Source organism: Asterias rubens, chromosome 22 (genome assembly GCF_902459465.1).
Source record: "Asterias rubens chromosome 22, eAstRub1.3, whole genome shotgun sequence".
NCBI lineage: Eukaryota > Metazoa > Echinodermata > Asteroidea > Forcipulatida > Asteriidae > Asterias > Asterias rubens.
The window spans coordinates 879,673-907,022 of NC_047083.1; the positions used below are offsets into that span (position 1 = coordinate 879,673).

The 27,350-nt window shown below is 38.6% G+C and overlaps 1 protein-coding gene across 4 annotated transcripts; it reads left to right on the forward strand.

The window, feature by feature from the left end:
* Nucleotides 1-670: 670 nt before the first annotated feature.
* Nucleotides 671-26,472, forward strand: LOC117305282 (protein kinase C and casein kinase substrate in neurons protein 1-like). 4 transcript variants are annotated; one of them, XM_033790123.1, is made up of 11 exons: nucleotides 671-789; nucleotides 12,679-12,937; nucleotides 14,003-14,205; nucleotides 15,083-15,220; nucleotides 15,692-15,918; nucleotides 17,340-17,460; nucleotides 17,834-17,997; nucleotides 18,628-18,723; nucleotides 21,160-21,198; nucleotides 25,021-25,121; nucleotides 25,650-26,472. In XM_033790123.1, the coding sequence occupies exons 2-11, from the start codon at nucleotides 12,727-12,729 to the stop codon at nucleotides 25,754-25,756; spliced, it is 1,407 nt and encodes a 468-aa protein (XP_033646014.1). In that variant the 5' UTR covers nucleotides 671-789; nucleotides 12,679-12,726; the 3' UTR covers nucleotides 25,757-26,472. The 4 variants fall into 4 exon arrangements, with proteins under 4 accessions (XP_033646014.1, XP_033646015.1, XP_033646016.1 ...); XM_033790124.1 differs by having other exon boundaries at nucleotides 18,631-18,723; XM_033790125.1 differs by lacking the exon at nucleotides 18,628-18,723.
* The last annotated feature ends 878 nt before the right edge of the window (nucleotides 26,473-27,350 follow it).

Genomic DNA, 27,350 nt, shown 5'->3' on the forward strand with positions numbered 1-27,350 from the left:
TTTTGTTCGAGGATAATTTATTGATAAAATTAAGAAAAACAATTTTACTTCTTTCCTCAACATTTGTTCATAGCTAACTTCCAGTTATGTTTTTAAAGTTCGATTCTTCATGTAAACTCATCTTTTTTGTTTCAGCTATTTTTATTTACAATAACAATTAAATAATGTCGATATAAATGCGACAGCACATGTTTATTACAATTTGAAAGACACTGTTTGGTTCCCAGTTACTCTGGTAGATTTGTGGGTGCAGTTATTTTAGTTTTCTCCGAAACGAGAAATAATCACAAAACACCTGCTATAAACTTCTAAGTGAAAACCATTTTAGATCTAATTGTTTTTCGTTTTTCAAAGAGTGCGCCCTCTATTTAGCAGACAAAATTATATTTGGTTGGAGATGTTTCAACCCACACATTCATAAGAACAATTGTGATTGGATGAACGACAGTGACGATTAGCTTACGTTAAATAGCTCATTGGTATTTGAAAAGTTGTAATAGGTAGTTTAACTTGTATTCTTAATAAAATTGTACTATAAGTGATTTAATTAGACTAGTAAGTTATGTTGTATAACTTCTGTTAAATTAATTGCTCAAAATGGTTGTTTTACGATCGACCAATGAAAACTCGTCTCTGACAGACAAACCCATTTCAGTAGCCCCGCCCGTTATAATGCACACCAACTTTCAACGTTGAATCTTCGATGGCCGTAGTTTTTCCCCAGGTTTAAAAACCAGATTTGTTGAAAACGGGGTAGAGTCACGCCCAAAAGAAGAACTTTTCTGAAAGGTCAGTATTTAAAAGTCATTTTGTTAATTATAGTTTAGATGACTTTGCTTCCAATAGAAGAATTAGTGTGCCATAAAATGTTCATGCTGCAGCCTCCCCGATCACACGTCAGGCAGTGGTCGTCGGCCCCACACCACACAACACGACACACTTTTTTTTATTTAGTCAACATAAAACAATTTGTTCCTTGCACCTCCCGTGCTGCTGCTATGCGGTAGCCGCCCAAGTTTGGAATGGCCGACGTGCTGTTGACAATTAGTTGAATAAGTTGGCTGCAGCATGAAGGTGGAATTGGTGCACGAATCCTTGTTAAATCTTGCACTTTTTAAAAATTTTAGATGAAGGGCCCAATGAATGTCTGAAATGTACATATCGACTAGATACTGCAAAGAGTGCAAGACTGAGTCACTGACACTGACACTGACACTAGTGACAGTGACACACTTTGACTTTCTACCTCCATGGCCATGGGGATGGTTCACTCGACGTCTTCTTGAAGTTGAAATAATCATGGATAACTTTCCGTATGGCGACACCACTTTTTTACTCATTTTTAGAAAAAGGGATATCTCATTGAGGTAAATTAGATTATTTCATATCGAATGAAAAAGTGGTGGCGCCATACGGAAACTTTTCCATAATCATTATAATGAAATGATGATGATGATTTACTTATTATAAATCTATTTATTTAAAAATGAGATCGCTTTTGTAAAACATGTTTGTAACCATTGTCAATGCAGCAATTAAAGCTCATCACATGAGTGAAAAATTAGCAGCTAATTAGTAGTTAATTGGGAAAAGTTTCCGTATGGCGCCACCACTTTTTCATTCGATATGAAATAATCTAATTTACCACAATGAGATATCCTTTTTTCTAAAAATGAGTGAAAAAGTGGTGGCGCCATACGGAAAGTTATCCGTTAGTTGGGCATCGGATCATCGTATTCCTCCCAGTCTCATCATAAAGTTTTAGTCAGTTAGACCTAGAGTTCTTGGATGTTTTTATTGAATGCACGACGAGGTCGAGGGCAGATGGGCAACTTTTGACAAGTTTCTGAATCCTGTCACCACTTTTTCATTCGTTTTATGATGTATGCAATAGTAGTAACTCCTCATTCCTTTTTGTAAAAATAAGTGGAAAAGTGGTGGCAGAATACGGAAAGTTTTCTGCATTTTTAATATATTAATGCAAGTTTAATTAATCATTATAAATGCAAATCACTATTTATTTGTACCAATACAACAAGAAACTACATGTATGTGATATTTTTTGCATTGAAAAAAGTAAGACCCCTCCCTCACATACTTTTCATGTGCCGGCAAAATGGTATAATTGTGATGTGTGCACAGCAATTAGTGCACAGTACCCAGTCAACCCTCCTACAGTACATGTACATGTTAATTAGCCTGGGCCCTAAGCACCAAACAAAGGGTACGTTCAGACGTGGGGTTAAACTAGTCCTTAAACCGAGCACCGCGGGTGTCCAAAAGATAAACATGACTTAGTCCAAAATTGGCTTGCGTTCACACAGTGAGTTTATTCTGGTCAAGCGGACTAAACTAGCCCACGATGTTGATTATTGGGTCATGCATCGGCGAACCTTACCATTGCTGGTTCCGGTTTGTTACATTGTCCATGCGTTTTCCACAGGGTTTCGATCCGCTATCGTCTCTACGAACCTCATGGTCATCATGTATTCCATCATTAAAGACGGCTAAATCACTTCATATCCTTGCTTGGCCCCAGCACAAACGCAATTCTATTGTGCCCGCTGAAGTTTCTGTTTCGCACTGCCCTCGATGAACGAAACATTACACGTTGTTGTTGAAAGCTTCAAATTATTTTCGAGTGTGAACTTTTGTAAATATATCACAACTTAGTCATTGAGAAGTCGTAGCCTACACACATTCTCATGTTACGTTAAAAATTGTTTTTCAATTCAACATTAGTCTGCTACTCGTATAACTGTTACGTAAAGTTGTTGAGGGCAGGAACCAGATACAACCTAGTTTTCGAACCCAAACTTTGGTCTAAATTGTCGATCCCGTGTGTGTGGCTTAGCTGTGATTAGATGCCACTTTCTTCAAAGCAAAACCCGTTCGTTATCATAAAGTTGCGTTGCGAACAGAAGTGAATTTAAAAACTAAATAGTGCTACTAAAAATGAGAACTTGTTTTCGTGCGACGTCCATTTCAAACATTTTCGGCGAAGGGGAATACCGGGGCCCCAACACTTAATGGTATTACATAAAGGGAAGGCAGCGGAGAGACGCAAGGAGATATTATAGTATAGCTCCATGGATTCATGAAGACACCACCCAATACTCGCTGCCGATCCATCCATACACGTGGAATGACGTCACGTTTGTTGCCGCGGTCATTTGGGCTAAAATAGACCGGAAGTAGCAGGTCAGTTGCGTTCCAACGATGGTTTACTGGGCCTCGCAGCGGGGGGTTGGTCGTAAAACCTGGGCTAAGTTAGTCTAGTCCACCAATTTTTTGGGTTTAGTTTAGCCCAGCTCAGTGGGTCAAATTAACCCTCGCGGACCAGAATATTGCGTTCACACGCAGGGTTAGTTTAGCACTTTTGGATTAAGGACTAGTTTAACCCCACGTCTGAACGTACCCAAAGTTTCTTACTGGAAAAGGAGGAAAATACATGTAGCACCAATTTGAATAGGTTGTGACTATTTTTCTGCTTACTATTTTAGCAGACTTTGTTCAGCAATTATTATAATTTGGCCCTGGTTTTGAATGATGTTCAAATTATATGACTATGCCATCCTGCAAAAATCAAAATCATCTTGTGGTGAATGCATGCTTACACAGTCAATCCTCCTACTGTCTGACCATTCAACATCAACAACCACTGTGTTGTTGTCGCTCATACTTAGGCATGTGTGTACATGTATGCCTTCAAATGTCACCATTGTGGCGTTTTGTGGTTTGAGTTTGTGTTTTTGCTATACATTGATCAATGATTAATGAGCTCAAAACACAAATTAGTTATTAGAAATTAATTACTATTTCCTGGATAAGATCATACTGAGCATGTGCTGAGCAATGCACAAGTTTTGACACTATCCTTTTCAAGCCTTGTGCACTAATGTGTTCCCTGCTGCGTATGTAGGCCCCCATCGTTAGCCTCTAGGGCGAAACCCTTGGGCTGGTCAGCAGAACTCTTGACCATTTTTATCATTGATATTGTCGTAAGCAGATTGTATCATAGATATTGTCGTAAGCAGATTGACGTTTTGGGTCATAAACAAGCAATCTTAATTGAATTAAAAGCCAACAATTAAAATTATTAATATATTTTATGACAAATAAAAATGGTGTCCTTGATCGTCTTTGCCACTCAGAGACATGGACAAAATAGAGAGACGGCCAACATACGGCCTGCCAGCTGTAAGTAAAAAAAATCCACAATGCAAATTTAACATCTTATAAAAAAAAATGGCTCAGTTTGAAGAGCACCGGGCTTGTTAATCCGTAGGTCACAGATCCAAGTCCCACTGTAGTAAATTTTTCTTTTCTCAACCCAAAAGTATTATATCTACTTCAATCACATACACTGTATGCCTATAATTATAAAAGTCATAATCATACAATCCTGCTCCAATACTGAACACACAGGCCTTGAATTTTTTTTTGTCTGTTAAGGGGCACTTCTTTCATGCAAGGAAAATTTTAATTTGTATTGGAACTTTGCAAAGGGCAACAAAGCAAAAGCACCTGAGCACCACAGCAATTGCTTTGGGTGCTGTGGGTTATCTCGAGACCTGATCATGCTTCATTTTGATAGATGTGTTGCTTAATTTGTTTATTTTATTTTTTTTACCAGCTTGGAGTGCTCTTGTGTTTCCACGTCAGGCTAGTGTCTAAATCAAGCTTTGCATAATGCTTTTTCTAAGACTCTTTTTTATACTCACCGTTTTGTCCAGTAGTATTGAACAGGAAACTCGCAAGGGACAAAAATCAATCCCAATGCATTTTCCCCTGAGCTAGTAATTACATTGTGATTGCTAGTCCGGCTGGTGGTTACGGAATATACATTGATCAGCCACTAAATTCGCTTGGTACTTGGCCATTCTGGCACCGGTGAAATCCATTCCAAACATAATGAATACAATTCTTGCCCATTGGCTCAATAGACTGGCTTTGCAAGTCAATCCAATAGTCTTGGTTTGTTTGGCTCATATTCTAATGCAGTGTGTGTGTCGTTTCTATTGACTCTGTGTTAGTGTAAGGACTGGTTAGCAAGTCTAGCAGCAGATGAGTTGTTGACAGATGAAGTGTGATGCAGATGAGTTGGATTTCAGCTTTATTACAAGAGGAAAACATCTTAATGGGAGGGAGGATATCAGGCCTTATCCTTTTAAGCAAAAGCAGAAGAAATTGCTTAACAAATTTCTGCTTAAAATGAGCAGGATAATAATGGTCACAAATCATACTATAGCCAACATGGTCATTTGGCTGGTAACCTTATTCAGTAAGTTTAATTTTGTTTTTGAAATGGGCCTAGGCTAGTAAACTGGGGGTTTTTTTTTTCCCCATTTTACTTTGAGAGGAGAGTTTGCACCCTCATGTTTTACTTGCTGTTATTTTCATTTGGAATACAGTGAACCATTTCCCTTGTATAACTGAGCAAAATGCTACACAAATTGTATCAGTTGCTACTCAGCCCATTTCACACGAGAGTAATTTAGCGAGGGTCCCTTGTTACATTTTACCATGGTTGTACAATTTTACAAAATGTACCTCGTGTGAAAGGAGAACAATTTTTTTTACTGACCAAGGTCTCTTGGAAAATGTCAAGCATTGCTAAATTTTACAACCATGCTAAATTTTAGCAAGGAACCCCTGTTAAATTGATGTCGTGTGAAAAGCACTTTGTTGCAACTGCAGAATATTCAGTTAGCAGAAAACATTTTAAATACACAAGTCATGAAGTACATCAGACTGACAGAAGCACTTCCTGGTGTCATTACTGGGTGTCGACAATCAGGGTTGGATGACTTCCTTCACCAACCCATTCATTGAAAATAGTATGCTCACCCTAACAACCCCCATCCCATCAAACTCCAACAGCAGGTTTTGTTGGGATTTGATGGGATGTGTACTGTGCATCTCTGATATGGTGTTGGGATATGATGGGATGAGGTCTGCAGGCCTTGGGTAACAGTGTTGGGATTTGATGGAGTGGGTGAGGTGAAGTTGTAGTTTTGGGTAGTTATTTCAATGGATTAGAAATTTATAAAAATATCTGCACTAAAACAGGTGTTGGGATTTGATGGGTAAGGCACTGCAGGCCCACACTCTTCATACTTTGTAGTAAGCCAAGAGTACACAACCCATCAAATCCCAACAGGTATGAGCCTGTTGGGATTTGATGGGATGGGTACTAATGCAGAATGTGTGCTGTTGGGATTTGATGGGTTGTGTTCTGTGTACTAGCAGTGTTATTCCTTGGTGTTGGGATTTGATGGGATGAGGACTGATACTATAAAATATACTTAGGAGGTTAGGGTTTTAAATGGTACCCAACACACCTTATATGGTACCCAACACACCTTATTTGGCAACTCAATGCACTCTGTTTGGTACCCAGAGAGCCTTATTTGGATATTGTACTTGATAAATCAGAGGGAATGGCATTCCATTGTGTTTTGTGATTGTGCAGTGGTGGTTGAAGGTCAGAATTCCTGTATGCTTAGTAAGAATAGGCCTAAATTTAATGATTATTTGAGTGCTGTTAAAGGCAGTGGACACTATTGGTAATTGTCAAAGACTAGCCTTCACAGTTGGTGTATCTCAACATATGCATAAAATAACAAACCTGTGAAAATTTGAGCTCAATTGGTCATCAAAGTTGCGAGATAATAATGAAAGAAAAATAACCCTTGTCACACGAAGTTGTGTGCATTTAGATGGTTGATTTCGAGACCTCAAGTTCAAAATCCGAGGTCTCGAAATCAAATTCGTGGAAAATTACTTTTTTCTCGAAAACTATGGCACTTCAGAGGGAGCCGTTTCTCACAATGTTTTATACCATCAACCTCTCCCCATTACCATCACCAAGAAAGGTTTTATGCTAATAAATATTTTGAGTAATTACCAATAGTGTCCCCTGCCTTTTAAGGGAGAATCCTGAACGCTATTTGGAAGTTGTTTGAACAAAATGCTGCTTTCCCTTCGGATGTACACAGATCTCCTGGACCTTTGCTCTATTATTCATGGAATTTTAAATTAAACATAATGAGGTTTACCTAAAACCAAAAGAAGGTTTGGTTTCAAGATCAACTTTCCATTTCAGGTTTCGCTCTTTGGGTAGACTTGACTAAATCCTTTGATCATACTTTTGCTGTGTGGGTTAATAAGCACAGTCGTCCAACGAATATTATGTTGTGGATAAATATCATACATTGATGAAACTTAATACTTGCCCAATACGCATGAGTGAACGGCCTTACGCTGGAGGCATGTCAATGTTCAACTTGACGTACTCCAGTGCCTATGTAATTAGTAGTGCTGGTTAACTGCTCGGTTTTCTTGAGATCGGTATTATTGTAATGAATGGTTAAATTACATTATAACGATTCAACCTGAGATAAGTTTCATCTCACTTTTACTTTACAAACAAGAACAGCGTGCATTCCGATGATTTAAAGTCCTGAAATATGTTACCTGCTCTTTTTAGCATTATTAACCGATGCACAAAAGAAATGACGAAGCATTCCACTGGAAATACTATTGCGGGGGGATATAAAAACTATTGAGACATACAGTGAATACAAAAGGGCACTATGAACTTGAACAATAACATGACCTTAGAAGAGCGATTGTTGAGCTCTCGTTTGGTGTGTTGTTCAATAGGGGCTGGTTTTGAAAAAATCTAGAATAAAAACGGTTGAATATGTCCTTTTTAAAATATTATATAATCTGTGCACAAAAGGGTTAAGGGCGAATGCTGACATATCTGTAGTACTTTGTGTATGCAGATGTTGATACTACTTGTTCAACAAACACTCGATGGATTTAGAGGACAATGCACACAGCAATGTAAACATCGAATAAGAAGTGAGCCCCACTCAAATACTACAGACTATGAACAGATTTACATAATTGTATACAATGAGGAAACAACTTCCCCAAACATGCGATATATCGTGATATATCGCGATATCGATTAAATATCGCAATATCACGATGTATTTCCTAGCTAAAACATCTTGCACCCCATAGGTTTGGAGTAAAACCAGAAGAATAGGTCATTAGAACACCTCTCTTATGCTATGACTGTCTCTTCTACAACTTTCACTGGGAGTTTGAAGACTGATGATGTCAAATTTAATTAATCGCGATTATATCGAATATCGCGATTTATTGTCAGCGATATAGCGTGAATAAAATAAATCGATATCGCCCAAGAATACTCAGGTGTGTAGATACTCCTACCATATGTATGTACTGTGAGTAAGTTTATATATATGTACACACCATAGAGCAAGGAGTAGTTCTTTGGTGTAGTGTAATACTATTACCATGGAGGTAGAATTACGTAGTACCTGAGGGAATCCATTTTAATTAACTGGAAGTCGTGTCTTGTAATTCAGTTTGTGAGTGCGAGTAAAATGTAACCGATAGGTACGCATTACGCAAGACCTTCGGTTATTGAGATACACAGTACAGAACAATACATGGGAACTGCTTGCATTAATAAACAACTTATGGAAAGATTATTTCTGTTCAACACATTTCCGTGTGTGTCTCTTAATGTCACAAAGCTATTTAGGTATTGATTGTTTTAAAAGATAATTAATTATAATGGGAGGGAACAAGATTGTTAAATGCAACTTAACAGTTTTGCTATTTTGGGTGATGAATCATCGCTAATAAGGAATACCTTGAGAATGTCATATTGCTGATAATTGGAAGGAAAGTACGAAACAGAAACATTTTTGAATGTCACCTTTGCATTTATATATTATCAATAACTCAAATCTCTTGAGGTTACTGGAATTTTATTTTGAAGAGGGCGAGGCCACTTTCATATTGCACAGGGAATTTCCTTTTTAAAGGGGATATTTTTAAAGGGGCACCAAGGCGAAGACCAGGGCAACGAGGCCCTGTGTAATTGGAGGACTGATGCATACATTTGGACAGATAATGTTCTCAGTTTATCATCAATAGAAGCCTGGTTTTAATATACTCATCACATCAATTGTGAAAGTGAAGGGAACTTCCTTGCGGTAGAATTAGGCCTACAAAACAGCGCGTACTTGATTATTTGCGTTGGGCAATTCGCTTCGCTTTCACATGAAGTACACGTGTATGAACCACGCTAGACTATGACTAGAATTGGAACATATTTGTATAATATCAAAGTAAGCACAGACTCTTATCGGAGATTAATAGCCCCATAGTTAATCTCACTGGAAGCTTAGGGGCCATTTCAAAACATTTTGACCCACCCTCCCACCCCAAATTTTGATGGTTACATCAAGGAGGAATAAATGTATTCCTCCATGGTTACATGGACTTCTAGCATGGTTAACTAAATGGCTTCATATAAATCTATACACAGAAGAACAAAGTTATGAATCAAATGAACCAGACATTTTGGATCAATGGTTCCCAACATCAGTAGTTTTCAATGGCTTTTAAAACCTGGCTTTGTTATAAACCTTCCGGTGCTTACTGCTTGAAAATAAAAGATGTTACAATGCAAATCCATGGTGAATGCGCAATATGGCCGCCTATTTTTTCTGCTAACTTGTGAAACACGCTTGCACCTTAGCCAATTTGTCTGCTACAGTAGGCACGGAAAATTGCTTACCGTTAAGCAGCGCTATGAAATTGGGCCATGGACTTGTGATAAAGCTGGGCAGACTGGTGAAAAGACTAGTCCTGCTGGCTAGTCACTGAATAATGATGAAAAAGCTGGGCAGACTGGTGAAAAGACTAGTCCTGCTGGCTAGTCACTGAATAATGATGAAAAAGCTGGGCAGACTGGTGAAAAGACTAGTCCTGCTGGCTAGTCACTGAATAATGATGAAAAAGCTGGGCAGACTGGTGAAAAGACTAGTCCTGCTGGCTAGTCACTGAATAATGATGAAAAAGCTGGGCAGACTGGTGAAAAGACTAGTCCTGCTGGCTAGTTATTGAATAATGATGGACAAATCCTGTGTACATACTTTACTTGTCATCCAGTCAAAACAATGACACATGGCCCTGGACTTGTGAAAAAGCTGGGCAGACTGGTGAAATGACTAGTCCTGCTGGCTAGTCACTGAATAATGATGGACAAATCCTGTGTACATACTTTACTTGTCATCCAGTCAAAACAATGACACATTATTTGAACCTTGAGGGAAATTATGAGAATATTCTGAAGCCCAATGACTGCGCTACATTACACAAACTGTACAAGCTTTGGTAGACTTTATGTTGGAGCAAAAGTCTTAGTTGCACACATGTCATAATTTTTTGCCTTGGAAAATCATTACATAATTGTACTAATAAATGTATTATAACTGTATTTCTGCATTTAGTTCCACAATTTTTTTCACTTTTGACAATCAATTTGCATAAAAATAGTTTGTGGTCTGACATTTCGATCCTAGTTAATAGCATAGACTTTCTCAAAGGCTATGTAAATGACAACACAATATACTGATAGGTATGAATAGGTTTGCGGTAACACCATGTAATACTGATACATGATGTGTTATCAATAATTTCTTGACTCAAGTGTTTGCAAACTTTAAAATCTAAGCCAAGCTACATGCGCATTTGTACGGTGACATGAACTGCATGTTTATCTCTTCATAGTTCTTTGTACGTTTTCATCTTGGCAATTGACCAGGCGAATTGCTTGGCAACCATTCAGTACAATATTGAACAAAGATAAGGTATGATAGAAGAGTAATGGCCTTTTTTGACCCAGTGAGTACATGGACCTTGGAAGGTTTTGAGAGCCACACCCTCTTAGCTCTGTGCTTTAAATACAGATGCCGTGTCTCTTGAACACATTTATAAACAAACCACTGCCATCTGTGTACAACAACTCCATGAGGCTTTTAGTTTAAAAAAAAACACAGAAAATTAAGCAATATTTTCTGCGATGAAATTGGGCCCAGGTTATACTCATGTCACATGAGAAGTCAAGTGGTGCTACTCTTCCAAATATTCCTTCCGGTTTCCCAAGAGGCCCAGAAATCAAGACACTGTGTCTTGATATTTGGCCTTTGGATATTTTGCTCTTTCGTCCTTGGTTTAAAATTTGCATTTGGATTTGCAGTGAGTGCATGCCTCAAGAATTGTTTGCATTCATTGTTAGATTATATGACTCTTTTATCAGATATGACTCCCACTAACATTGCTAGGGCCACTGATTTTCCGTTTCAGAAAAGTGCAAATTCCGTTTGGCAAAAACATGAATTCCGTTTCAGGCACAAAAAATTCCGTTTCATGTTTTTTTAATTAGATAAAAGGTTGTTTAATACCCAGGGACACACTTATAAAAATCAATTTGAGATAAGTTGCACTGTTGACTTCGTAAAATGTTCATTTGAACTGACAAATTTCAAAAAAATACTTTTTTTTATAATTGTGGATTATTTTGTATACTGCTGTTCTAAAAAGGTTGCACTGTGACTGCAGTATCAATGCACATGATGTAATAGACTTGATTCCAAGTCTAAAACTGCAGTTGATTCTCTGCATCAGCCACATTGTAGGCTAATGACAGGAGTGTATCCACAAGAGGGCGCTGTTTCAGCATGATCAAAGACTTGGGAACAAGTCTATGGACGTGACCATTCTCCATCCACAAACAAAATGTCAGCCATTTTGTTTTCGCTTTGGCGACAGAATGTTGACAGTTTACGGTTTTATTTTAGACCTTTCCAAGATGAAAAAACATTGTATGTGTTCTTATAGATCATAGGTAAGCTAGTTTGTGTATTATTGTTGGTAAAAGAGAGGGAGAAAGTGCAATTTGGGTGAACAAAAAATGTTTAAAACGTGCCGCGAATAATGCCCTTCGCTTAACCATGTTAACAACGTGTGTACATCATGTGTGTAAACATTGAGGATGGTGTGAAGTAGAACAGAATGATCCACGGTTACGATCTCGTACTTTTTAATGGTCGATTTCTGATGCATTTTTAGTTTAACAAAAAGAATCTTAATAAAGAATGCAATTTCAATAGTTTTGGCGTCAAGAAAAAAAAAAAAAAAAAAAAATCAAATTTTCTGAAATCCCGTTTTCCGTTTCAAAGGGCGGATTCCGCGAATTCCGTCCGTTTTCCGCGATCGCGGAAAATCAGTGGCCCTACATTGCCACAGTGTATTATCTTTTTCCATGAACTGTGTTATAACTTTGTAGGATGAGACAGAGAAGAAAAGTAACCTTTTGAACTTTGAACCATGTCTCTATCTATTGATACAAAACCAGGGCTCATCCTCAACTCTAGCCTGGTGATCATACATTGTCTAGTAAAAACTACAGGTTATAAACAGTACATGAACTTCTCAACTTGCCCTTGCCTGTACCTGTAGGCTACTAAACCCTGTCCAACCTACATACTACTTGTTTAAAATGCTCATTTGTTCCTTTTCAGATGAATAATAACAAAAATGAATGGGTTAATTTATTTTTGAATGTGTGAATGTAACTTCAATTGACCATTAACTTATTGTGATCGCTACCGTTAATACATCAGAAAGAAACATTTATGATAATACATTTTTTTAAATCTGGGCTACTAAAACTTCCCAGGGGGTAACTTCGTTAAACACACAGTTTACTAGCCGGTGGGCTACTTAACAAAAAACGCAAACGCAATGCCTAATATAATATCTACCTTTGTTTGTTTACAGAACATACTGGTGACCTTTGACACATAGGTGATCTTTGACACATCAATCATGTCGGAGTACAGCGAGGAGAGCATGCTCTCATCAGAGGGCAGTTTCTGGGAGATTGGTCAGTTCAGGCGAACGGTTAAGCGAGTTGACGACGGTCACCGACTGTGCAACGATCTTATGTTGCTTCTACAAGAACGGAGTGAGATCGAACGGAAATACTCAAAGTCCCTAAAGCACTGGTCCAAGAGATGGAATGAACTCATTGATAAAGGTAGGAATGGACAATCGTTTTCACCTATCCCATGGCGTATCGTTACTGAGCAGATACAAGCACCAGACTCAAGCTCTGATGTTTCTGTTTAGCAAAATGCGGGTTCGATTTCCGGTCGTGACCTTTGTGTCCTTTTAAGCAAGACACTTGACCATCATTACTGCGCCCTTTGGATGGGACGTAAAGCCATTGGTCCTGTGTGTTGTGGAATTTGCGAAAAGAATCCAGAGCACTCTTATCGTTTAGAGAAGGGGTACGCCCAGTATTCCTGGTTTGATTGGCTGCATATTGGGCCACAGCACCATGTTCACCATTGACCAGTACTAACCAAAGGAATTGGTCTCAGAACTAGAAAAACTAGAATGCACATATGTCAAGATGCAAGTATTCTGACGCAATTTCATTTCAAATGAATCATGTTTTTACACAGTCACCCTAAACTGCATTTATAAAGATAATGCGGCAAGATCGATCACCCTATGAACGAGATTAACCTCAAAAGAGTAACTATAAATATAAATATGAATAGTAAACTTGCGGGTACTACCATGGGTAAAATCTCTTTTGAAGGTGTGGTGGCTCTGAAAAGAGCTGGTTTGGTCTTGACGTTTCGTCTTTAGGAGATTGACCTCGTTTTGACATTTTAAGGTTATTTAAAAGCAGTGGACACTATTGGTAATTGTCAAAGACTAGCCTTCATAGTTGGTGTATCTCAACATATGCATAAAATAACAAACTGTGAAAATTTGAGCTCAAGCAGTCATCGAACTTGCGAGATAATAACGAAAGAAAAATAACCAATGTCACACCAAGTTGTGTGCGTTTAGATGGTTGATTTTGAGACCTCAAGTTCTAAATCTGAGGTCTCGAAATCAAATTCGTGGAAAATTACTTCTTTTTCGAAAACTACGTCACTTCAGAGGGAGCCGTATCTCACAATGTTTTGTACCATCAACTTCTCCCCATTACTCTTCACGAAGAAAGGTTTTATGCCAATAATTATTATGAGTAATTACGAATAGTGTCCACTGCCTTATAATCATTTCAAACTTGTAACACCAACAGGTCCAGAATACGGCACCATTAAATCAGCGTGGAAATCAACATTGACCGAGGCAGATCGTAAATCAGAAATCCACCAAGAGATTGCCAAGAACCTGATGCAAGACGTCCATGGAGCGGTTAAGACGTGGCAGAAGGAAAACTATCATAAAAAGATGATGAACGGATTCAAGGAGACGACGGAAGCAATGGAGGGATTTACAAAGGTTCGGCGATTATCGTTAAGAAAGTTTCTAATAAAATATGCTTTTATTTTCTTGCATATATGCATTAACATCTTTGGTTGGTAAGTTCTATGGAATGGTGCAATTGGAAACTTGGGCTGTTTTTCAAAACCACGGCTTATGCTCAGTGTTGTGTTGTCAATTAGCCTTTGAGAAAGACTCTGCTTGGATTGAAACATCACGGCCTGTAAGCACAAACATTTGCTAAGCATGAAATTTCTTCCTTGATAAAAACAGGATTACCAACCAAATTTCATCATGATTTTCAGGATAAGCAAGCAACAGCTGAATACAAGTAACAAGAAATGTGCAACAAATGAAAAATTGATTGGTAATCCTGTTTTATTAAGGAAGAAATTTCATGCTAAGCAATTTTTGTGCTTTCAGGCTTTAAGAAATTAGACCTAGGCCATTAACAATTATGTGCACCATATAGGGACTTGGGTTGATTTCACAAAGATAGTCCTAACTTAGGACCAGTCCTATATACTAAAAAAACAACGTAAGGCTAGTCCTAAGTAAGGATAAGTAACTCGTTCTAACTTGAGATAAGACTAGTCTTAACTCTTTGTGAAATCCACCCCTGGTTCTTAATTAGGGCCCAATTCCATAGTGCTGCTAAAGCACAAACAAAAAAATCTAAGCATATTGAAAGTATGCCTACCAGAGTAGGGTTACCAGCCAAACTACTACATGTCTATTTGTGACTGTATCCTGCTCATGTCTGCTTAGCAGCAGACAAATTGTTAAGCAATATTTTCTGCTTAAGCAGGTCTTTGAAATTGGGCCCAGTTTGCAACAGCTTATTATTTCTGGTTAATTTGTTGCCAGTAATCTTTGTATTGTTTCTTAATGACAGGCTCAGAAACCATGGGGCAAGGCAATGAAAGCTGTGAATGCCAAGAAAGCTGCTTACCACACGGCCTGTAAGGCAGAGAAACAAGCCGTTAGCCAAGAGACCACAGCCAATAGAGATACCTCACTCTCACCAGATCAGGTTGGTCATCACTAAGCCCTTAATCTAATATCCCCAATCCCTTAATCCCATCCATTTAGTAATATGAATTTGAATCTCTTTAAGGCTGACAATTAAGCCGTTAGCCAAGAGATACCTCACTCTCACAAGATCAGGTTGGTCATCACTAAGCCCTTAATATTAATAATCTTTTATCCCCAACCCCTTCACCTCAGCCATTTTAGTAGTCTGTCAAATTTTGCCAGATGGGATGTCATGGCCGAGTAGCCTAGGGCAGTGGACTCCTGGTGTACTCCTGGTGGACTCAAGTTGTGTTATTTAAAGAATGTGGGTTCAAATCCAGGCCTTGTCAGACGCAACTATTGTGTCTTTGAGCATAGTATCATAGTTGCTTTAATATGGGCTGTTCTTTTCTGCACTACCTCTGGCAGACAGGGATGAAGAAGTTAAGTCATCCATCTAAGATTCGCTTTCCTTTTTTGCCTTCTTCAGGTTAAGAAGATGAAGGAGAAGGTGGAGAGATGTCAGTCAGAGAAAGAAAAGATGGAAGAAAGATACAACAAATCTCTGGAGGAGCTGAAGGCTCTTAATCCCCGCTACATGGAAGACATGGGCATCCAGTTTGACAAGACACAAGTCTTTGAGAAGACGAGAATCAAATTCTTTAAGAATTCACTGAAGGATATGCATAAAGTGCTGGATCTTTCCATCAGTCCAAGGTACGTTCAGGCCTGTAAATACCCATGGTACAAATAGCCGGGGTGCCCTGTGCTTTTTCTCAGGTGCCCTGTGCTTTTTCTTAGGTGCCCTCTGCAAGGTTCCAATACAAACTTAAATGTTTTCCATAGAAGTGCCCCTGACTAGAGGAAAATTGCTGAATCCGTTAAAGGGCGAAGTTAAAGCCTGTACGTTGTCAAAGTGGCAGAAGGGGGAAGCCCAGGGCCAAGGCCCTAGTCATCCTCAAGGGCGAAGTTAAAGCCTGTACGTTGTCAAAGTGGCAGAAGGGGGAAACCCAGGGCCAAGGCCCTAGTCATCCTCAAGGGCGAAGTTAAAGCCCGTACGTTGTCAAAGTGGCAGAAGGGGGAAACCCAGGGCCAAGGCCCTAGTCATCCTCAAGGGCGAAGTTAAAGCCCGTACGTTGTCAAAGTGGCAGAAGGGGGAAACCCAGGGCCAAGGCCCTAGTCATCCTCAAGGGCGAAGTTAAAGCCTGTACGTTGTCAAAGTGGCAGAAGGGGGAAGCCCAAGGCCAAGGCCCTAGTCATCCTCAAGGGCGAAGATAAAGCCTGTACGTCGTCAAAGTGGCAGAAGGAGGAAACCCAGGGCCAAGGCCCTAGTCATCCTCAAGGCCGAAGTTAAAGCCTGTACGTTGTCAAAGTGGCAGAAGGGGGAAACCCAGGGCCAAGGCCCTAGTCATCCTCAAGGGCGAAGTTAAAGCCTGTACGTTGTCAAAGTGGCAGAAGGGGGAAGCACAGGGCCAAGGCCCTAGTCATCCTCAAGGGCGAAGTTAAAGCCTGTACGTTGTCAAAGTGGCAGAAGGGGGAAGCACAGGGCCAAGGCCCTAGTCATCCTCAAGGGCGAAGTTAAAGCCTGTACGTTGTCAAAGTGGCAGAAGGGGGAAGCACAGGGCCAAGGCCCTAGTCATCCTCAAGGGCGAAGTTAAAGCCTGTACATTGTCAAAGTGGCAGAAGGGGGAAACCCAGGGCCAAGGCCCTAGTCATCCTCAAGGGCAAAGTTAAAGCCCGTACGTTGTCAAAGTGGCAGAAGGGGGAAGCACAGGGCCAAGGCCCTAGTCATCCTCAAGGGCGAAGTTAAAGCCTGTACGTTGTCAAAGTGGCAGAAGGGGGAAGCCCAAGGCCAAGGCCCTAGTCATCCTCAAGAATATTCATGTTCATAAAATCTCGACCCTGATTCCAGTCTGGGGAAATACAGTGAAGGGTAGGGGTAGGATTGGGTTGTTTTATTACCCATTGATAGGCTTAGAAAACATTTAATTTCTTGTACGGACGCAAAAACTAAACGATAATTTTTGTCTCTCTGGATTTTCATTATTTTTCAAGGTGTATACAGATTTAATTTCAACAAAAGAAAACACTGAACAATTTTAAATGGTTCTCTTGTTTTTTTCTCTCTTGATTTTCAGTTTTGGCCAGGTGTATACAGATTTCATCGCGACGATAGAAAACGCTGATGCTGAGAAGGATCTGAAGTGGTGGAAATCAAATCATGGGACAGGAATGACCATGCATTGGCCGGACTTCGAGGTTAGCTTCCTCCAGGAATTTGTCTTAATTTTTTTGTAATTTTTTTTTTTTATATAAATAAATAAGCAACATCTTTACAAAACACAGGCTTGAATCTTGGCAACTACATGCATGCTTCTTGTCTTTGCCTTGGTGCCCCTGGTCGTTGTCATGGTGCCCCTGGTCTTTGCCATGGTGCCCCTGATCTTTGCCATGGTGCCCCATGAATTAACTAAGTACAGAGGCAATCACTTCCAAGCTTGAAATGTGCTGGCAGTAGAAACTAGAATTTCCATTTCAATCAAAGCGATTCCCTTACTGACAAAAAAACTGCCTTTCCCATAATACAAAAAAAGTCTTGGGATTGTAAACACATCTCCCTTGTCCACCCTAGGAATACAAAGAGGAACTCCATGCAATCGGAAGTAAACGAGCAACGATGAAGAATTCGGTGAGCGGTGGAGGGGACAGTATAACAGTAAAGACGGTACGGTCTTTGAACGATGATTATAATAACAGTGACTATAACGACCCCACGCTCAACGCTTTCAGTGACCGGTAAGTGACCTTTGATCAGTTCTCCTCTCAAACCTTTCACTTGACTTTAAAAATTTAAACAATAATAAATGCAACTAAACTATTGAATTGCAGAAAGTGGTTTTTTAGTTTAGTGGTGTTATTTTGTAAACTCTTTTTGTTAAGGAATATGCACAAGGTTCTCTGGACTGTAATATATTTGCTGTCAATAAATATTATTGTAAAAAATAAATATTGAATAAATTCTTTCTATTTTCACTTTTCCAACTGCTTACCCATCTGGCCTCCAAACTCACAACTTGGTATCCCTGTGACTTTATTTTCCATGGTAACAATGTCCCCTTTGTGGAATCCTGTTCCTGCAACCAACTTATGTTCCTCATCCCTTACTGGGAATGTATGGTTGAATGCTACCTCTTTGAATGTCTGTTCTCCATGATAAACCCAAATTCTTTGTCAACAACACCCACCTTCCCTCATTCTCCCACCAACTCAATTTATAAATCTACCCATTATCGCCCTTCACAATCCAATTCATCCCAAATTTGGTCCATTTTACCCCTTTCTTACTGTGACATGACACCCTACCACGTTCATTGTCCCCAAAATCTCCCTTCACCCTCTCTGAACCCCCTATACGGGTCACCCCAGTAGTAGTTATGACACCCCTAGCCCCTCTTTAAACTCCAATGCATTTAAGTGGCCGCATTACAGCGATACTACGGAGCCCGAGTCACTGTTCACAAGGTATAATTTCGTACCTATGACGTGGAACTGTTGCATGCTCTGTTTTTATAACCGACTACCAATTTTATCAAGCTGTTTAGCAGAAAATGATGCCTAGCAATTTTGTTCTGCCACTAAAGTATAAAAACTAGTTTTAGGGACTAGATGTTCGTAGTGTTTGAGTGTCATGTTATAATTTTCTAGAGAGATAGAGAGCTGTAGTACTTCTGTTATATTTACTGCCTGACATATTTAGTAGTGTCGTGTTTATTTTTCTTCCTTGTTGAACAACTCACTTTTTTCTCTTCAATTCAATTAATTTATTTGAAAGATAGAAATGGAAAATTTACATGCCAAAACATTGATAAAATCTCCATGCACCAAAAAATACAGTAATAACTTACATTGATTTTCTTGGGTGCTGCAAAATGTGTATCTTTCCCCCAAATAATATTGTGGAAGTGTTCAAGTAATTTGTGTTGCCTTGTATGGTATAACAAGTAAGTTAATGGAGTGTACATATGTACAGATATCAAAATATAGTTTTATTTTCAGGTGAATATTATTGTCGAGGATGGTAGCAGGATAGTACATTTGTACATCGTGTAATGTTAATGTGCTTAGCAGGAGTTGATCTTGCTTAGCTTGAATTTTATAGTGCTGAGAATGCTGGTCGTGTACATTATGTGATGTTAATGTGCTTAGCAGGAGTTGATCTTGCTTAGCTTGAACTTTATAGTGCTGAGAATGCTGGGCATATGGGAAATTTGACATGTGTCAAGAGAAAAGCAATAATTCAAGAGTAAAGGCCTGGTCCCACTGCAGCGATAACGAGATAACGATAACGATGCAAAGAGAACGCATTCTATTGGTTGAATGAGCGTGTGCATATTCTGCGTAGAGCAATTCAACCAATACAATGTGTTCTCTTTGCGTTGTGATCGTTATCGTTTTCGTTATCGCTGCAGTGTGACTCGGCCTTAATACAAATACATTATGAGATGTGCCCTTATTCTTCATGTCAAAATTTGATCAAATTCATAATTATAGTGCTATCTCAATGAAATATGAGAGGTAATGTTTTCTACGAGTGAGCTGTGTGCAAATCGTGCTTGCAAATCAGATTTCCAATTTGGGATTTTGAATAATTTTATGACCAATTGACGGCCCGGCCCTCCTTGTTCATCTTGTCATCACCATTTTGTGCCATTGACTTTATTGAATGATGAAGTTTGATACAGAAAGGTTCACGGTAAAACCATGTAATGATAATCCCTAAATGAGATTGGGTGGTTCTGAAAAGCACCGTTGATTTCAACTCCCATTTCGATCAGTATGCTCTGATCGTCTTCTGGAGAAAACTTTCTCCTGAAGACGATCAGAGCATACTGATCGAAACAGAACCACACCAACTCACAGAGATTGTCATTACAAGGTGTTACCGCAAACCTTTCTCTATCATATTTCCACCATGCAAAGTTTTAAATCCTACTGATAAAGTTTGCAAATATCCAGTCGTCTATTCAATTTGTCTATTCACAGTGTTGCGTGTTTTGTCTTTTGCATCTTTCATTCGTTTGTAACCATTTTCTGCTTCATAATAATCATCTACATGTGGGTTTAATCTGTATGTGTTCTTGATGTCTTACTGTTTTTATTTAACATCTTGTTTGCATCCAACGTTCTTAAGAGGTTTGGGATGACGTTTAGAAGAACTGGGTTCTATTTCACAAAAAGCTAAGATTGGTCTTAACAGTGCAGCAATCATAATTACTCAAGCAAAGTGGGATGTGATAATACAAATCACTATGCCAGCATTGCCAACTCATCTTACGATGAATCTTAAAGCTTTGTTAAATCGACCCCTGTGGCCTATTTCACAAAGAGCAAAGATTGAATGTAATGACAGGCCTGATACTTCACGGAGGCAACGGAGGCGAATGCCTCCATGCCCCCTGGTCATTGCCTTGGTGCCCTTGAAATGACCCAGTAGAAATTTTCTCATAAGGTGCCCTTTACCAAGGATAAAATGCCTTTCAAAAATGAAGCATACAGGCCTGTAATGGTGTGCCAATCTTAATCGCTAAGCAAAGTGTGATGTCACAATACAAATCACTATGGCAATATTGACAACTCATCTTAAGAAGAATCTTTGTGAAATTGAAACCCGTAGTAGCTCTAAAAAGAGACTGTTAATGTCCCAACTCCAAACACTTCGCATGTTTGTCTGTCTGTGCTCGACTTTCTGGCTGTTCACACTTGTGTGTCAGTCTACCATTCACATTATCATTAATATCACCAGGGTCAACTCACCCCTGTTCACACTATCATAACTATCACCAGTGTCAACCCTATCCCTATTCACACTATCATTAATAAACCACTTTGGCATTAACCACCGGCTGTTTTCCTTTGGTATGTTCTCTCCCCTTATACCCTCCTGCAAATCATCAACAGTAACTTTCCCGGGTATACCCAGTATGATGATAACGATGGGTAAGTGAGGTAGTAATTAGCCTGCTTGGGGTAGGTGTGACTAATAATAATAACAGGTGTTCCTTGTGAAAGGCCAGAAGAAAAATAAATTTGGTTTCTGGTCTTGGGTTTATGTTCAAAGTCTTCTGTTTTGGTTGGTAATGTGCATGTGTGTTCTGTATGATACAAATGAAGTTTTGTTACATGAATGCATGTTCGCATACTGGGAAGGAGATTTATTTTATGTTATCTTTTGAAGTTGATACAAAAAAAAATTAAAAAAATTAATTTGTAAATCGATTGAATAGGTACACCAGAAACCACTGATTTATTCTACTTGGCTCAATGTGATTAACAAGTTGCTTGTCTCCTAAAGATTTTTTTTTATTTGTTTGTCTGTCGTGAAAATTTATACAAATATAGATTTGAATGAAAAGGGGATTAATGTATTAGGTAGATAAATTGGAATATAATATTAGCTGTTGCAAGCAGCTTACCAACCAAAAGGACCAGCCGTCGATTTCACAAAACTCTTCCTAACTTAAGACTAATCTTAGGACTTAGGACGAGTCCCAACCCTGCGCTGTAGCATGCAGACCTTAAGATTACTCCTAAGTTAGGACTCGTCCTAACTCGAGATAAGACGAGTCCTAACTCTTTGTGAAATCGACGGCTGTAAGTGCAAAAATAAGTTAATGGCCTGATGTTTCTACCCCAGCAGAGTATGTTTGGGACAAACCTTGCTACCCCAGATCGTAACACCCTAAAGACAACTCAGATAAGATCTTCACATGTAATGGTTTTTAAAAATCTAGAACCGGAGAACATTGGCCTCTGTTTATCGATCAGGAATTCTTACAGTTTTGTCCATGATTGTTGGTATTATTAATCCGTGTGTTGCTTTCAAACTTTGTGTGAAAAATTAACAGCAGTGACTTTGCATGTAAGCCGTGTCCAATTGAGTGGCTGCGGCTTGATTGCCACTTCAGCATGTGTCACCAAATCGGAAACAGCCTTATTAACAAAAGATCATTATCATGATGATGCCATCTAGTCTTGGTTCTAATATGCAACAACTGATATGACTTATGATACGCATTGTATCAAAAGGGAACCAGACTACGTTTCCCTGTCGGCCTCGGTTTGGTTACATGTATTAGAATGGAATAGAACAAGATGGCTACACCATGATAAAAATCTAAAGTAGATTTCTCTGTAGATAAATAATAAGCTATCTTAATAAAGCCATGGCTTGATTAAAATACCAACTAGACCACTGGCCATAGTCAAGTTAAAACCTTGTGCCAGTATCCCAACAACCCAACAAGTTCTGCACATTTATTCTAGTGCAAAGAATGAAATATGTACCACTTGTCAGACTCCAAATTAAACATTGAGGCCAGTACCCCCTCAACCCAACAAGTCTTACAGTCTAACATTTGTTCAAAAATATATTTTGGCTCAAACAGAGAAGTTCTTGAATTCCAAACCTCCTCCTCAAAGTTCACCCATTGATTAAAAAAAAAAGGAAAAGAAAATGTTTAAAGTTCTTAACTTCTAAAAAATAGAAGTTTCCTGGCAATGACTAGAGCAAGCTAGTCGAAACGTTGAGACCAATCCAAGACCTCAATCTGTGGAAGTGCAGTTATAAACAATCAATTGTAAGCTATAGTAGTCCCTGCCGATTTTCTACCTTCCGCCCGGTTAGTAGTTAAAAAGCAGAATAGTTCTTTTCAGAACTGAGAAGTCTCCCGAAAAATCTGAAAAATCTACTCCGCGGTAGTAGAATATAGAAAGACAGTTCTCTAAAGAACAAACTCTACCTGGCAAATAGATACACACATGGTGTTACCGCAAACCAAATATATATTGATACCTCACCATGCAATGCCTCGAATTCTAAAAAATACTTCTAGAAAATATTTGCTTTTAAAGACCTTTTGTCTAGTGAGGTTTTCTTGAAATTCAAGCCATGAGTTACTTGCTGCTTGCATCTCTGTTTCCCCAAATAACACCACCTTGTCTTATATCTAACACTTGACTAATAATTAACTGTCTTAAAATGCTACTGAAATATCTTTCTGTTTCTGACAAGTGGATCTCTGAGATTGTTTTCTTTACTAGATTGTACATCTATTAGATTGTACATGTTTTAAAAAGTTCATGTTTTAAAAAGTTCATCGAGGGTGTTTTACACCTTTCCTTCTGACAGGCCTGGGGTCGAGTTCACAAAGAGTTAGGACTAGTCCTAGGAGATATTAAAAACGTATGGCTAGTCCTAAGTTAGGACGAGTAGACTGGTCTTAAATCTTTGGACAAGTAGACTAGTCTTAAATCTTTGTGAAATCCACCCCTGATCATGTAATATTTTTGTCAGAATAGTAGTCAATTATTAATGATAGTCAATTAATCTGAGTCAAATAGATGTATTTCTTCTAGATGTTATTTGGGGTTTAACAAAGAAAAGTTTACTAGAGCGACCGTTGGATTAATGTGCCAGTGCTCTTTCAACTGAGCTATCTATCCCTAATGTCGGCGGTCTCCCTATTTTGTTAGTATCTTTGTTCAGGGGTGCCAGTCAGAATTCATCTCCTTAAGGTGATCCCCTGGCTGCCACTTCCGGGTTGTAGCATAAACTTAGGAGTGATCCCTGGCTACATGGCAATACACCGATCCATTAGGCTCCGCCCACGGTGCACGTGTGAGCAAGAACCCGTGAGCCTCTCCGATGCCATTTTGCACAACTCTGCCACGCGCGCAAGGATACGTGCAGGCATGTCAGACTTTATAGTGTCAGACTTTTGGTTGTGCAATGGGTTGTGATTGGTCAATACGCAATGGGGCGGAGCTTAATGGATCATTCTATGACAGGTTGAATGGCTTCTGACTGGCACCCCAAACACAGATACTAACAAACCAGCATTGGATTTCACAGTTAGGACTACGTAGTCTTATCTCGAGTTAGGACCAGCTACTCAGCCTAACTTAGGACTATCAATGCAATTTGTATATCTCCTAGGACTAGTCCTGGTCCTAACTATTTGTGAAATCGACCCCAGGGAGACTGCCAACTAAGGGCTAGATAGCTCAGTTGGTAGAGCGACAGCTCGTTAATCCAGAGGTCATTGGTTCAAATCCCATCTACAATAAGTTTGTCTTTGTTACACCCCAAACTGTTGCAAATGTACCCAGTCACAGTGTATTTTGCTCAGAGTGCTGGGTAAAATTTGTTAGTTCTGGGCAGGCCCGCCTGGCACTGCCCATCGTGGCTACAACACTGCCCGGTAGGTCTGCTGCCACCTTGCTGTCAAAGACCCCCTAATGCCTACTGGGAAGTATCTGGCCTGCCAAGTGTTTTCTCAATTTATAAACTTCATTTTTTGCAAGATTTTTTTTACAGTTGTGGAAATTGTTGGATGTAAAATGTATTTTGATTGGTTATAGCTGGATGTGAGGTATGCATGGTTTGTGGCATTGTGTTTGAAGTGATGTGTTATTGGTAAATGGTTGCTATGGTAATGGGGAAGCTCCTTTATTGCGCAATACACCATTACCATGTTACAACCATTTTATTTTGTCTTCAACAAAGAACGATTTTGTTTTGTTATGTGCATGGCTTGAGAAAAAGAAGAGCTTGAATACTTTTAAAAAGGAAACCATTATAAAGAGTTTATACTATAGGAGTTGACAGAGAATGGTATCGCTATTTCATTAAATGGAGGCTCAAAGTAAAACAGTCAGTGCATTAAAAATTATTGATAATGATGTGAACAGTCGGGGAACATTACTATATGATTACAATACTTTGTTGATTTGTTGTTGTTTACTTGTTTTTGTTTACAGACAAACATCACAGGAGTCTCAAGAGAATGGCGGTGGAGTAGAGGTCAGAGCGTTGTACAAGTATGAAGGACTTGAAGATGATGAGTTGTCCTTTGATGCGGGTAAGTCCAGCAAAGTAAACCAACATTTTTAATCATAAAGAGTTTGCAATGGCGTCCATTGCAATGCATACTTCACATTTCAGCCTAAATTAAATCAGCCTAAATTAAATCTTGCGTTGATCCACAATCTTCTGGATTTTTGTTGATATGTAAATAAATTGTTTATATTAATTTTGCTGATATTTTGCTGATATTAAAATGTTTGTTGGTATGCAACTTTTTGTTAGTGATATGTAATTTTTTGCTGATATTTTGCTGATTTGGAATTTTTTGCCACGATGTAAATTGCTGTTGATATTTATTGTTTCGCTAATATTTTGTTAATATTAAATTCTGTTTTGATATGTAAATTGTTGCTGATATTTTGCAATCCTAATTTGTTTGTTTTTCTTTTGTCCTCGTCTCCTGTACAGCGCTCTGTTCTACGTATAGGGCTTTATAAATGCTCTGTATTATTATTATTATTGTTATTATTATTATGTAATTTTTTCCTGATACTTTAAATTTAAATTTGTTCTTCTTCAACAGGTGATATTTTATTGAAGTTGGAAGAGGAAGATGAACAAGGTTGGTGTAGGGGACGGTACAAAGGAAGAGAAGGTCTGTACCCCAGTAACTATGCTGAGAACCTCTAGACTCCCTCAACTTGTTTCCTTAATCATCAACTCTTCCACTGTGTGGATCAACAACATTATAGTGTGGATTGAATATGCAAGATAAGCCGTGTTAAGGTCAAAGGTCAGGGCATACACCCATCAACTTCAACAAACTTGGAGACTGTACTGTGTTTCCATCAACTCGTACTCCGGCATGGATCAACTAAACTTAGAATGTGGATCAACTAAACTTAGATTGTGGATAAACTAAACTTAGATTGTGGATCAACTAAACTTAGATTGTGGATCAACTAAACTTAGATTGTGGATCAACTAAACTTAGATTGTGGATCAACTAAGATTAGATTGTGGATGATGCAAGATTGTATCTCCATCTAATGAGAAGTCGTCCTCGCAAAGTTCACAATCATCAAATGGTCAAAGCAAGTAGCTGTACTGTCTATTAATCAACTCATTGATCAAAAGCAGATGTTGATCAACTAATTCAACAACGATTTATAAATGAGAGAATTCTACTCCGAGTTCTAAAGAAAAAAACATTGGATTTGCATTCAAGATCTTTCCAAATCAATATTACTATTGGTTTTACCCTCACCCATGTGTGTTAGCAACGTACACACAGTACTGAGTAAATTAATATTCTCTGTCCCCAATGCAAAGTTAACATCTATTAAATCCTAAAGGCAGTGGACACTATTGGTAGTTGTCAAAGACTAGACTTCACAATAGGTGTTTCTCACCATAAGCATAAAATAACAAACCTGTGAAAATTTGAGCTCAATCGGTCATCGAACTTGCGAGATAATAATGAAAGAAAAAAACACCCTTGTCACACGAAGTTGTGTGCGTTTAGATGGTTGATTTCGAGACCTCAAGTTCTAAATCTGAGGTCTCGAAATCAAATTCGTGGAAAATTACGTCTTTCTCTAAAACTATGGCACTTCAGAGGGAGCCGTTTCTCACAATGTTTTATACCATAAACCGTCACCAAGTAAGGTTTTATGCTAATAATTATTTTGAGTAATTACCAATAGTGTCCACTGCCTTTAAATCAAAGCAAACTACGTACTGTATCAGCGTGCCAGTTCAATTTCTTTTTGTAAATGTGTTGATCAACTAGGAAATTTTAGTTGATTCACTAAAAATGAATTGTTATAAATTTATTGAAGCATCCCTGGGTTTTATTTCATTCCTTTTGAACTTGATCGTGGATCCACTAATTTGTCGACTATAAAAAAAAACTCTCTAGAGTCTGTCATAATGAGACTTATCAAGCATCAGTTTATATTTTGTATAAAAACTATTTGATATCAATTTTTTAAGCCAACACATCATGAAGAAACATCAACTAGATCATTTCTACAAAGGATCCGTTATAATCTCAATGCTAAACGTAACTGCAGGTATTAAAAGCCTGTAAAGTTATTTTGAATTCTTGACCAATACTATGAATTTGTCGGCAGAAGGATATTTTTATAGTGATTTTCTGCGCTCACCTGTAAAAATAGAAAGACAAATTTAGACTAAGCTTGAATTTGTGGAATTGTAAATAAAGTTTTGAATTTCTGAAGTTATTTCAAGAGAACAATATACCAATTAATGGTACAACAAT